Source organism: Paramisgurnus dabryanus, chromosome 17, assembly GCF_030506205.2.
Source record: "Paramisgurnus dabryanus chromosome 17, PD_genome_1.1, whole genome shotgun sequence".
NCBI classification, from domain to species: Eukaryota; Metazoa; Chordata; class Actinopteri; order Cypriniformes; family Cobitidae; genus Paramisgurnus; species Paramisgurnus dabryanus.
This window is the reverse complement of record NC_133353.1, coordinates 30,646,206-30,660,435: the sequence shown is the minus strand read 5'-3', so window position 1 is coordinate 30,660,435 and position 14,230 is coordinate 30,646,206. Positions and strand designations below refer to the sequence as shown.

Below are 14,230 nucleotides of genomic sequence, written 5' to 3'. Positions count from 1 at the left end.
CCTTGTTATGCACTATAAGTCACTTTGGATAAAAGTAGGGTTGTTCCGATTCCCATACTGGTATCGGAAATGCGTCTGATACCACAAAAGATTCTGGCATCGGAATCGGCAAGTACTTGAACCCATGTACCGATCCGATACAATTTTCTTAAACAACCTAGCTATGCCCGCTAAAGCTAATGCTGCAAAGCAAACTCATCTCTTCTTTGCAGCTCTGAACGCAAACACAGTTGCCACAAATAATGACTGTTTAGAGAAGTGAAGAAGAAATGAAAACGTGGAGCTGTATGTCCGCTGTTTGTCAGTATTTCAGACTAATAAAACGTCGACATGTCTCATAAGCCATGTTGCATGTTCAGTGTGTTTGCAGTAGTATTATAACTTTTAAACCAGTAACTTCATATAGCATTTGAAGACGCGTCACCCCGAAGAACACCATGGTTATACTTAAGTCTCTTATTTCACTACATTGTGGCTACAGTGTTTTTAGAGGACCTTTTATGTGCTATTGTATTTAAAATTGTACAAAAAAATTGATTCTACACTCTTAAAATAAATGTGTTAAATTAACACATCTTGGGCTCTATTTTAACGATCTGAAACGCAAGTGCGAAGCGCAACGCGCAAGTGAGTTTGTGGGCGGATCTTGGGCGCTGTTGCTATTTTCCCGGCGTGAGAAATAACTCTTGCGCCGGGCGCAAATCAATAAGGGGTTGGTCTGAAGTAGGTTCATTATTCATAGGTGTGGTTTGGGCGTAACGTCAAATAAACCAATCAGAACGCTAGCCAACATTCCCTTTAAACGCAAGGGCGCAAGTTCCATGGCAGGTTGCTATTATTATGACGGATTTACCAGGCGCACGCCAGGAGTGGTTCACAGCAGAGGAGACCGACGTCCTTGTACGGGGGAATCCCACGCTTGCCAGCATAAATCGGGCACGCCGTGTAACGGGAGGTGGATCTGCCTCAGGACTTGACGCCAGCAGAGGACATCGCTGCGTCCACCCTCACCGCTGAAAGGGTTTGGGGGCTTTGAAATCGGACCCAAGAAACGCAAGCAAGGTCCAACCCCAAAGTACTCTTACAAATCAAGTTCATATACATTAAGGTTTCTTATGAAAACATTTTAACTATTATTTACATAAAATAAACGTAATACAGCCACACAACAAAGTTATGAAAATATTTTAATCGTTATTTGCATGAGAATAAATAAAAACTATCACCACAATGCTCACCACTATGATTCCCCTTATCTCGTGTATTAATATTTTTAAGTGTAACAATTTATGATTTGCAAAAATAACTGTTGCATCTGTGTAGATTAGATAAGCAAAGTGTATGCGCGTTGTGCACGCTATACATTATGGTCAAGCATGCGCCCTTAAAATAGCATAATGAACCACGCGCAACGCGCCACTGACTTTAGACTAGTTTTTTTTGGTTAGTAGCGCAATTGTTTTTTGAAACTGCAAAATAGCATAAGAGATGGTTTGCGCCGCAACACACCTCCTTTTTGCGCTGAACCGCCCAGGGAGCGCAAGTTCATTCCCTAGTTTGCTGACGTGCATCTGTGGAGGGAAAAACCCCGCTGTGCGCCGGCGCAAAATACGAATGATACATGCGTCACTGACAAAGTCAATTGCGCTGGGTGCAAGATAGGGCCCCTTGTGTCTAGTTAAGGACAACACATCTAGTGTGTTGTCCTTAATTTAACACATCTCTGTGTTATTTTTGGAACAACACACTTTGTGTTGTTTTAACACATCTTGTGTTGTCCCTTTTATTTATATGAACTCAAAATCAACCCGAAATGACACATAATGTGTTAAAAATAACACATAATGTGTTAAATAGTTTAACAAAAAACAGTGCGTTAAAATTAACACATCCAGGATGTGTTAATTTTAACACATTATTTTGTGTTAAAATATTTAACACATTATGGGTTGTTTTTAACACATTATGTGTCATTTAAGTTCATAAAAAATAAAAGGGACAACACAAGATGTGTTAAAACAACACAACGTGTGTTGTTCCAAAAATAACACAGAGATGTGTTAAATTAAGGACAACACACTAGATGTGTTGTCCTTAACTAGACACAAGATGTGTTAATTTAACACATTCGTTTTAAGAGTGTAGACTTTTAAATTTATTTATTTTGTTATATTATTTATATAGCGATTTTTATTTCTTATTTGTTGCAGTGTTTTTTAAACAGTTATATTCTAAAACTAAAATACCCTTTTAGTTTAAAGTATTATATTTGTGGCTGGATTTGAAGTTGTTGTTTTTTTAACTTAAAGGTATAGCGGAAGATTTTCTTTTCCAGGTGGATCATCAAGATTTTGGTCATCCCAGTTGTCAATCATTCTGATGATATGTTGACGTAAGGCCGTCGTTCGTGCTCGTCTCTAGGTTCGCTTTCTGCGCATGTGTATATGTGTGGTGGGCTACGGTTTCAGTCATTCATTGAAGCTCGCGTTCTCACCATATTTTTTCCAAATGAGGGTCGCAAGAGAAAAAGTGTTTTTGGGAGAATATTTCACACAGGTTGGGCTTCCCACTGATGCCTCAGTTGCGAAGTTTCTACACGACAGGTAAAGTTTGTCATGCTCTTTAGAGAAATCCATTTAAAATCACTGCTAGTAAAAGTTGATGTAAGCTATGATTAGCAATGCTAGCCCTGGCACAAATCACGAACCGCGCAGACACGGTAAACATCTCAATGTATGAGCCATGCCGGCAGCAACTTGTTCATGTTTTATACAGGAATAAGTCTGAAGCACACCATAACATAATTATATTCATTCGTACAGGGCTAGTAGTAGCCTACATACAGCTGTATATACAGATACATACCCAGGTATTGGATGGGTAATCGGTATCGGCCGAAACACTGAGCCCAGGTAACGGAATCGGGAAGAGGAAAATGGTATCGGAACATCTCTAATATGTCTCATATGCAATCTCTTTTAAAGTACTACAATATTTTTATATTGTTTAATAGAATTTGGACAGCTTTAGTCTTCATTAACTTTCATTACATAGAAAATAATGTCCAAGATATTCTTTAAAAACAAGGAAGGTGGGTTTATAATACCATGAGGATGAGAGTAAATGATTTTTCATTTTTGGGTGACTGAGTTTTTCTGCCAGCCATTTCCAAATGTGGCCTCCCAACTATAATTACAGGTCCATTAACCTAAGGACAAAAACTATGTAAAACATGGCTTTACTCTCTCAGAGGTGTCACAGATCACATAAACCAGCAAACAACGTTTCTCTACCATCTCAAACTGAGAGTCAAAATCTGAATTATCCTTCAATATCCGCATACTGATTTTCTCACCAAACGCAAAAATACAGTCAAAGTAAAATAAATGGATGCCAAATTTTGCTACTAGAAGTATTAATAATGGGGTGAAAGGGGGAGATTATGTTGTTGGCTTTGGTGGGTGTTGAGGTGCTGTTGGTCTCATACCTGCCACTGATGGTGATCTCATCCACAGCGTAGTACCGGTGACGAAAGGGGATTGTGGGATCTTTAGTGTGGTACTGGCCGTGCAGGTGGATTCTTACATGTGTGGCTCTCACAAAGTCCTGCAGGGCGGCGCTGTTGTAGAAGTCGTTATAGCCTGGCCGCAGATTCGGCTCAGGGGTCAGCATACTGAAGGTGATGTTTCCTCTGGAGTAAGGCATTTCGCTGATAAAAATCACAGATAAAAACAAAAAGATTAAATTGAAGTATTTATATCAGTAAAGAATAACGTCAATATCTTTGGACCAAGTATTTTTTTATAAGTGTTAAAAAATGTGAGTGATTGAAAGAGACCACTGAAGTTTGGGGTAACACCTTGTCAGGTTAAAAATGAAACACGTCACCCGCTACTAAAATGAACAAACATCAAAGAAATTAGAAAAGGTCTTAAAACTACTGAAAGGAAATTTTACTAAAACAGGTTTAATATATGGATCCTAAAAGGTTGATTTCTCAGAGGGCAGAAATAAATGGGTTGAATGGATGAGTTCCTCTGGTCTATGCAGGGGGCAGCACAGGTACGGCCCCTGCTGCATTATTCACCACAACCTTTCCTCCTTCTTCAGAGCGCTGGATGATTCAGTCCTAATGCTGGTAGACTTATCCAGGACAGACCTGTGTGAAGAAGGTCTGCGTTGTCCTGGTTCCCTGTCTTTATTTTTTTCTTCATCTGTCACTGTCTCTCTCTCTTTACTCCCATTTACCCTGATGTGACATGTCTGAAGGGTCTGAGTGCAACCCCGTTATGCCACTGGGTCCAAGCTTTTGATTTTAGACTGAAATATTTGGACAGGTAAAGTGGTAAAACATCTGGCCAGTTTGGTGATGATTCAAGCAGAATATGTGGCCTACATTTAACAGTTAAATTCTACAATCATATTGTATTTATATTTGAAGAGCTCAGATGCAAAACCCTCTGAGGGGCCGATCACACAGAACCCCTTTTTTAATGGTTAAAAACGTGAGGTGGACTGTGCTCCCTTTATTTGATTGACTCCAGAAAAGAGCAGTGCCAGGGTTCCCACATCTTAGTTAACTTCAAATTTAAGGACCTTTCAATGACTCTCCAGGTCCAATACCCTCAAATTCAAGGACTAAATGTGAGGACACATTTCAAGTAAGAGCAAGGTTACTCTTTAAGATACATTGTTACAGTTCCCTTTCGAGGGAACTTGCGCTGCATCACTGTGTTGACACTTTGGGGATGCCTCCAGCGGTAAGTGCGTCTGAATGTGTATATCAAATTCAACCAATGGTGAGGCTTAATGAAAAAGACAGGGTGACGCGGGAGCCAGGAAGTATATGGCTATCTGAAATATTGCCCAAGACGGTGTTACAGTGACGCAGGAAGTATGGCAAGGGAGACGCAGCGTCTCGTTCCCTTTTCATTAGAGAACAACAGTTACATACGTAACCCGAGACATTTTCATGTGTCAAACACAACTATGCAAAAAAGCATTTTGGTATTCAATCAAAATTCGCATACAGAAAATATAAGAATTTAAAGTGAACAGTTTAGCACGTGTGCTTAGAAAGTCTAGAATTTTATTCTACACTACACAGGGAATTATAAGGATTTTTTTCCAGATAGATTCAAGCACTTTCAATGGCTTGTATCTATGTATGTATATTTTCAAAAAATTCCCAGGGGCTTACATTTTTTTTTCCCAGATTCACAAACTTTCAAGGATTTCAAGGACTCGTAGGAACCCTGCAGTGCGGTTCGCTTTTTTATATTGCTAGGCAAACACCGAGGTAATACATAAATGTATATGTTTTCATATTATACAACGCATGTTGCACAAAAAAATATCTAATAAACAGTTTAAATAACCCTCATTAAAATAACTGTCCTCATTTGCTCTATTGTATGCATGTACAGGTGCTTGTGTGGTCAATAACAGCTTAGCAGCTCTGCTGCCTTCATTACAAGCAAAGGACGAGGGGAGATCAAATCTGAGCGATCTGGACTGCGTCCAAAAGCAGCATTTTCCTCTCTATTCTTCACTTAGGTCCTCCAAAAAGGCCCCAATCCACTGCTTTTATCAAACAGAAAAGCTGTCTCAACCTACTTTGATGCAGCTTACCTAGCTGGAGTCATTTGTTGAAGGGCCACTATGGATGAGCTTAAATACCTGTACTTGTTCATATCCGGTACCTGGATAACTGTAGACAGTTCACAGAATCTGGACGATGCATAGGCCTGTTATCCTCCATCCCGAAGTAGCTGCAATTTTTGGCCATGAACTGCCATTCCTTCCACTCCGAGCTCCCGAGTGTCTTCCTTTGAAATCGAACGGCTTCGGGCTGAGCGTTGAGGTACTGGAGAATAACGTAGAAAACCTGCGAAGAAAGCGTGATGAATTTACAGAGAGGAAAATATGCATGAAATACTAAACAGCAATGGATTATCTATTATCTGCACGGCAACAGTCAATGCTCCGTCTCCCCAAAGCGCATGGGTGCTTTGAAGAACAGCTTGAAACATTGCTTCGCTCTCTTCTCTCTCCTTCTGTGGCTTCATTTGAGGGGTTTGTCGAAGAACTGGTCACAGCTTTGACTAAGTGGATGCTTTAAAGTCTGTGTGCCGGTGTGTTTTATCTGGTATTGAGAGGCAGAGCTGCATAAATCCTCAACTTCTTTACGGCTAGACCCTCTGCTCGGCTTACTCACATGGATGACTGGGCAACTTGCTCACTCATAAAAAAAGGACTTTGTGTGGGGTTTAGTGTATTTAAACAGAAAAGACGCAATTTAGTGTCTGGATTTGAGAAGTGAAAGCAGCAAAACAAAAAGACAAAATTTAAGTTAATTACACTGCAGCTTTTTACAAACCAAAGTGGCTTCAATCGTTAACTAACTAAACCTAAACTACCTTAAAGCTTAACTTTGGTCTGCTTAAACATACAATGTGATTTTGCTTGGTACAGTAGCACATGATGAATCAAAATCTCTATAAAATAATCGTAGGCCAATCCCTAATCCTATTTTATGTTTTAAAGCCAAAAAGGTCAATTATAGGTTGAAAATAGGTTGCAAAGGCAAAAAAATCTAAGGACATTAGAGCATTTGCGTTTTAAAACGGCATTTTAAAATGAAAACGATCCTTGTTTATACTGGCATTTTAAAAAGAATCTTCATCCACACTATACACGACCATAAACGCATGAAACATGACCAATCACGTAACTGGGCATGCGCATAAAAACGTAAAATAACTTATTACTCTAATAATAGCTTACCTTTGCGCATTTATGCAGCCTAGGGGTGTGCGATATTGATATAGCGATATAGCGTCCTTTGCTGGTAACTATAACAGACACTATTTGTGAACCTATAAAAATGTGTTTGGGAAAGTCTTATACTGTTCTAGCTCCCCCCTACAACATATTAATATGATTAATAGGTTAATTTTAATTTTATAACTAAACAGAAAGGTCTTTATGATTTAAAAAGAAAGCATTTAAGTGAACAGTTCTAAACGAAGCAAAAATTAATTTCAGCAAATGCAAACTTCAATCAAACATAGTAAGAGGTGAAGTATTGCTTTAGCCTACAGAAATGCTTAGTGCATTATTTTTTTAAAGTTTGCGAGGTCCGTGCACGTCCTCCACTAGCAACACAGAAATAGCTAAAAGCGCAAGCAGCTAAACGAGCATTAAATATTAATGACGTTGAGTTTATTGTTTTTATTAATTTATATTCACAAAACTTATAAACAAAACATCGCTTAAAATTAAGAGACAAATTATCTGAAACGAAATTCATTTTAAATTAGAAAACAAAACTTAAATTAAACTCGAAAATAATGTCTGATGCATTACAATTCTCCCTTGATATTGGCCTTTACAACGCCCTATATGGCGTTTAAAATTACAGTCTATCTTTCGTAATAAGCTAACTAAATTTAAACAAAACATAAACAAAATTACAACAATATTCAAACTCAACAATACTCAAACATAAATATAAAACAGACATTATCTATAAGGCTACATGTTAAAACAATCCGATATAGCTTTTATAATAGCTGGTTGGTATGTTTACTATTTTTGGCAAAACCTCCGTTGCAAACCTCCATTTACCTGAATAAAATAATTTTTACTTTGAAAATGATGCGCTGTCACGTTAACATCAGCTGTTCGTTTACATAAGACTCTGTCTTCTTTCATTTACACTCAGGGCAACGTCTGAGTTCTCAAACTAAAATGAATCCGTTTATGAGGGTCAAAAACGGTGGTGTAGTGTAGATGAAAGGCGTAAACGTAGCAAAAGTAACGCGTTTTAAAGGATAAACACATTAATGTAAACATAGCCTAAGTTAGATGTGTTGTTGAAGCTCCATCTTTAATCCCCAAAATGTTATATCCCATTCGGGTCCATGCATTTAAAAAAAAGAAAAACACCAGAACATCTTAATTGGGACCAGCATTTGCAACCTGCAAGATCTCCTTTATTAGCCTGCCTTACTGGAAACACCATACTGGTCACCAAACTTCAATGGTCAGGTTATGTTTGAAAACGACTGTTCCACTATAAACTGTTAAAAGTAATCATTATGGTTGTGTACGTTCACTACTGCACCAGATGTCTGTCTACCTGGTACTGTCCATTCTCCAGATCTATGGTGATGGTAATTCCTTTGTCCAGAAGCTCCAAATTAGGGAAAACAGAGGAGATCCAGGTAGTTCCAATGTCGTTATCATTAATGTACTGCAGCGGGTGAGCGTCCTGGTTCAGACGGAGCACTTTGTTTTGGGTTGTGTCGTTGGCTGCGTTGGAGATGCAGTACCTCTCCACTAGAGGGTGCACTCTGGGATGGCTGGCGGGACAGCGGCATGTCGACTGGCTATGGAGGTGAGGGAACTGTCCAGTGTATACCTCTTCAATCTCTCTGAAATACAGAAAGATAACATTTAAAAAGTTTGTATCTGTGGTGCTCAAATGGTTTCGCTTCTCACTGGACAACCCAACACAGAATTAAAATGTGCATATCGTGCAAAATAAAACATTTCAATGTTTGCTTTGAAGTATGTTTGAATATTTACACTTACTTGCACAGGCCAATAAGAAGTTTTTGTTAATGGTCACTGGTTTACCCAACATGTTCTTTCTCAGAAAAGTGACAAAACTGCATCTTGTACTTGTAAAAAAAACCTGTGTGGCTACGATTGATATTAATTCCCTGTGACCTTTCACTTACCTGTTGGTTAATGTCTTTGGATAATATCTAAAATCCTGCATCCTTCCAATGAATTGATTTGACCCTGGGGAGAAAAAAAGGAAAGTCATTGGCCACTATTGAAGATGGTCTGCAAGATCCATAGAAACTAGTGGATTACCTTATCTCTGCCTTTATTTAAGTTTAAGAGACACTTGCTGCATGGTGGGATCTATTATGCTTATTTACAGCTCTCTGTGAACAGTAATCCCACCGTCTCAATGAGGGGCATAGATCTGAAACTAAACGTGCCGGTCCATCTACATCAGCAGATAAGATAAAATCATGTCTGTTCTAATAAAAAACACTGATTGAAGCATCATATGCACACTTGCTGTCTTTTTATTTTTGTGGGCTGACTCCGCTTTCTGAACTATTAGTACTAAGAATTATTATTCTATTAGTATTATTAATATTTTGTACTTATTGCATATACTACATTTAATAATTTTTTATTATTTTATGCCTTTATTTTACTGTCACAGGAATGACATTTTTGTGGATCAACCCGGAAGTTAGTGGGACACTGGTTCCCTCGCAAAAAAGCCCATTCATTTTTCCCATAGACTTTTGGTTTGGTGTTTAACAAAAATTAAAGACAATTGCACGTTTGTCCAATAAGTTAATCTTCACAGTTGAATAAAAAAATTATGAATTTTGAAGTGTATGTGCGCTTACTAGAAAAATAAAAAGCTGAATTTTGACTTCAGTAAGTTGTGTTTGTCTGTGAAGACTAACTTGTTTTTTTACAGAGCTTATTTTTTTGCAATAAGCACTGGGACTATACAGGTATGTCGGTGCACTAACCATGGGGCTATCGCCGCTGACTACATTTAATACTTTAAAACACACAATTTTAAAATGGGACAAGAAAAAATATATATATACTTAAAAATCAAAGCATGTTAGACATTTCAATATAATTCAACAAATCAATATAATACAATCTTGGGCAGTTTCCCGACAGGGATCAGACTAGTCCTAGACTAAAAAAATGTGAGAGATGTCCAAAATGAAAACAACTTGCACTGACATATCTTAAAATACATCAGTGCTTTTTGTTTTGCCTCAAAATGCAAACAAGTAATATTTTTAGTAAGGAATGTTAGTTAAAACTAATTATATTTCCTAATTAAACTAAGGCCTAGTCCTGGCTTAAGCTAATCCCTGTCTGGGAAACCGCCCCCAAATACAACAAATCAATATGATTAAAAAATTACAAAATACTAATTTAGGTTGTTAAAAAAATTTTAATGCGCTGAAGGATGTGATGTCCACATGAGCATTTTATGAGGTGGCTTAACGTATAACTATTAGAAAACAATGAATGATATCCCACCCCTAAGCCCACCCCAAAACCCAACGTCACTTGGGCGAAGCAGATTGTACAAAAATGAATTTGAACGTAAAAAATAAATTAGCCACATGTTATGTTATTTCTAAACCTGTATTTTTTTTTCGCAAAAGGAGAAATTCTAAACAAAGCACTGGTCGCTCTTTTCCATACACACATTAAATTCCCCCAAATTACTATTTAGCAGCAAAAGCATATTAAAAGTACACGTAACTGATAGGTTTGTGTATAAGTGATGACAATAGTTGGTTGCAGTATTCCTTGAAATGAGAAAATTGTGAATGTGTATTCAAAATGTGTGTGTGTGTAACTGTGTGTGCATTTTCTTCCCTGGGGGTATTACCGAAATCCCATCTCATCTCATTTATGAGGAGATTATTTGTTGCCATATGGTCACCCCTGACCTATATAAACTCCACCTATGATTAGTTGCTGGCTGAATATTTCTATAATGGAAAAATGTAACACCTCTGCAAATTAGTGCGTCCTTTTCCTCCCTCAATTCAAGTGAGAGGAAACAGAAAATACGGCAAAGTTAGATGAGGACAGCTAGAGCCTTTAAAGGATGACCAACAAAATAAGAAAATGATAATAAAAAGCATGTCGCAGAGTACAGATATCATTACCATTAGAACTCGAACCTATCCACAAAATACTCTCGGAGGTGATGTCATGAACCGGGCCTGCCAGCGTTTGTGTGTCCAGCGCTGTGGCGTCCTCTTCCTGGCCATTCAGGAACAAGCTCACACTTGTGTCATGTATCTGTGAGAAATATTCAACAAAATGAGTTGGAGAGGCAGCTTGTTCGGTTTTTTTAATTATATTTTTATTCATTTTAAGGCCAATAGTGTCTTGATATGTCTCAGAATGTTAAATATGCAAGTATGCACATTCATGTGTGCATGTTTTTTCCAGACCCTATTTAAATGCAGACAGAAATGCACATGGTGTCCTGAAGGATCCTTAAGTTGCTCTCTGTCATTCCCGTTGATTGAAGACTGTAGAGAGGCTATTCTTGAATCTCTAACCGACCAATGACTCGCAGCTTGAGATCAGAAGAAACGTCACAGTGATGTAAATGAACCCTGAAGTGCTTCATCCCTGCGGACTCTCGAAAGGCCCGCAATGCTTTTATTGTTGCTATAGGATTTCCTCTATATTTTCTATTTTAGTTACTGTTCCTTTTAGACAGCTGTGTGTGGTTATAGTTCCCTTTTTTTATTGGTTTGGTGAAAGCGCACCCAGTACTTGTCACTACACGTTTTTTTGATATCTTGTCCTTTTCCATAGGTTATTTACTTTATGTGTATGTGTGTTTTTGTAGGGAGACACTGGTATGATTTGTCTGGATAGTTGGCGGGTGATCAGACCGGTGTGGAGGCGGTTTCAGTTCAGATTAATAACCGAGCGTTTCTGTAGAGCTCTTAGTAACGTACTAATCAGCAGGTGCTGACATCTTAAAAGCTCCTCTCAGCTTTCAAATTGAAAAGGAAGATTTAATCTGTGTAGGGATTTAACAAAATGTACAACAAATTCATGCCATTATTTATGCAACAATGGTTATTTAGCAATGATCCAACCAGCAGTAGAACAACTATCTAACAATATTTGCAGTTGTAATATTGTAACTTTACATACGTACAAGGAGCCACAGAAACATCTCGTACACTGTAAAAAATAAATTGTTGGCTCAATGAATTATTTTTTAGTAACTAGTTCCACAGAAATTTTACGTTCACTCAATTTCTGACTCCAAAGTGTTACCTGGATTGATGTTTTTTAGTTGGCCCAATTTTGACTCAAATATAAAAAAGTATGTTTGCTCAACTAGCTTTATAGTTCATTCAACTAAAATGTTTTAATCAGTTGAATCTTACAGCAAATACTCTGTCAATTAAATTTTAAGTATTTACTCAATGTTTTATGTGTTACTTCAATTAATATTTATTATTTGGGAATACTTAATAAACTTTTTAAAATTACGTATCAAATAATTTATGCTGGTGTTGTTAACAAATAATTAACTTCAGTCACATAAAAACAAAAGCTTTATTCACTTATCATACAGACTGAACATACAGAATTAAGTCTTCTCTAAATAGAAGGCATAAAACAGTCCAAAAGCACTCCAAAATCAGTCAGAACATCTCCAGGGCCATTTAGGAGAACTTCTTTCGCCATGTATCCCTCTCTCCCTCTCTCCACATCATCACTGCTCTGGTTTGATAAACAGAGGAATATAAATACATACATAAAAACATGTTTAATATAATAAAGCTTGACGGTGAAAGACTTTATACCCAAAAATTGCCAAATTTCCCTCAGACATCACACGTAATTGAATTAAACACTATTGGGCGGTTTTCTCGAACAGGACTTATCACTGACTAAAATACTGGCATCTCTCAACATATGAGTGCTATTCTTTTGTCTCAAAATGCACGCCAGTGTTGTATTTTATAAGGTTTGTTTGTAAAAATGTCCCAATTATAATTAAGATGGAGTAATAAACCCTGTCCGGTAATCTTAACTAAAATAGCTCCACTTTAACTCGGACACATAACATAACACACATTTATATAACTTCTATCTTTACAAAAACGTCGAGTATTTGCGTCTTTGCCAATTAATATAGTCTAAAATTAACATTTATTTACAAACACTTACCTGACGTGAACTTGAGGAAACGGCTGTTGACTTGTGTCATGTGAATCAGTAAGTGATGCTGCCTGCTGTTAGGTGCGGATTGATCTCAGATGAAATGACCTGTGTTCCAGTCCAGATCCTTCCGAGTTAAGACATTTTAAATTAAAAACTCACGCACATACTGTACATACATACACACGCGCGCACGAGCGGGTCGCGCGTACGCGCGCGCACACGGGTACACACACGGGTATATTTAGAAGTTTTATTTAAGATTGTTATGATATTGGGACTATTTCTCCACCCGCTCCTTCAGCTCTGAAGTTCAAATTCGCATGCAGTCCGGTTATAACGAATGTAAAAGATATGAAACATCACTCAACAGCGATATCAATTAAGTGCAATCCTAAAATATGATTTAAAACATAACCCTTTCATTGTTAAGTATGAGAAATTAAAATGAATTAAATCACGTTTAAACGCCACAGAGATATCAGAGCCAGCAGTCGATTTCTGATGCGCTTGCCGAGGCGAGGCTGCGCTGGGCGGGGTGTGAGCACTTAAGCGCCGATGATTTTCTGGAGCTCATATTGAGCTCATATGGAGCTCCGTCCGAAAGTCTCCGAGCACATTTTTAAATAGACGCTATCTTTATTAACCGACCGCATATTTAAACTTTAAGCACATACATTCACGCCTGAACAACTCTTACAAATACATTTTGTGACCAAATAACAGTAATATTAGGAGCATTTTGTTGTCAGGAAACAAAGCTGTCATAAGTCCACATATTTACCTGATTTGTCTTAATTAGTTCAGTCAACATTAGCCATTCTGAAGGTTGACTGGATTTGAAAATAACCATTCATTTAATGTTTTAAACACAGATTTATCTAGACTTAAAATAATATGTCTTCTCAACTAGCTCAAACAAAAAAATTGGTTTAACTTATATATTTTTGCCCGTCCAACATTTCATTAATTGGATTTTTTACAGTGTAGAAGACTAAATCCTTATTTTTGTTAGTGTAACAAACTATTAACAGATGGAAAAGTATTATGATGTTATTGTAGCATGTTTTGGTGTTAAACACAACAGCCTAAAAACAATGATCCTAAAATGTAACTAAATTACTACAGCTGACATTATAAAAAATTTGATGTACTATATATATATATATATATATTAGGGATGCACCGATAGGATTTTTTGGGCCGATACCGATACCGATTTAAACAGACAACTTCTGGCCGATACCGATATTAAACACTTGTATACAATACTACCTCCTCTTGATATTTCTGCAGAACACTCATAGCAAATGCCGATTTTTTTGGTCTTTATCTGAGATTTTGAAGAAAGCCCAGACCGCAGACATTTTCCCGAAATACTCTAGACCGCATGGATCACGTGAATGAGTAATCTTGCGTGATTTACTACGTGATTTATTATTTTTTCCCTCAT

The 14,230-nt window shown here is 37.5% G+C and overlaps 1 protein-coding gene across 1 annotated transcript in view; it reads right to left on the bottom strand.

The window, feature by feature from the left end:
• The window catches only part of ush2a (Usher syndrome 2A (autosomal recessive, mild)), a 328,961-nt gene that overhangs the window by 295,752 nt on the left and 18,979 nt on the right, over window positions 1–14,230 (bottom strand). Inside the window, exons 3-7 of the mRNA XM_065288316.2 lie at window positions 10,746–10,881; window positions 8,748–8,811; window positions 8,144–8,438; window positions 5,703–5,887; window positions 3,488–3,709 (exon numbers count right to left, since the gene is read on the bottom strand). Coding sequence (XP_065144388.2) covers window positions 3,488–3,709; window positions 5,703–5,887; window positions 8,144–8,438; window positions 8,748–8,811; window positions 10,746–10,881 — 902 coding nt within the window. The remainder of the gene's footprint in view (window positions 1–3,487; window positions 3,710–5,702; window positions 5,888–8,143; window positions 8,439–8,747; window positions 8,812–10,745; window positions 10,882–14,230) is intronic.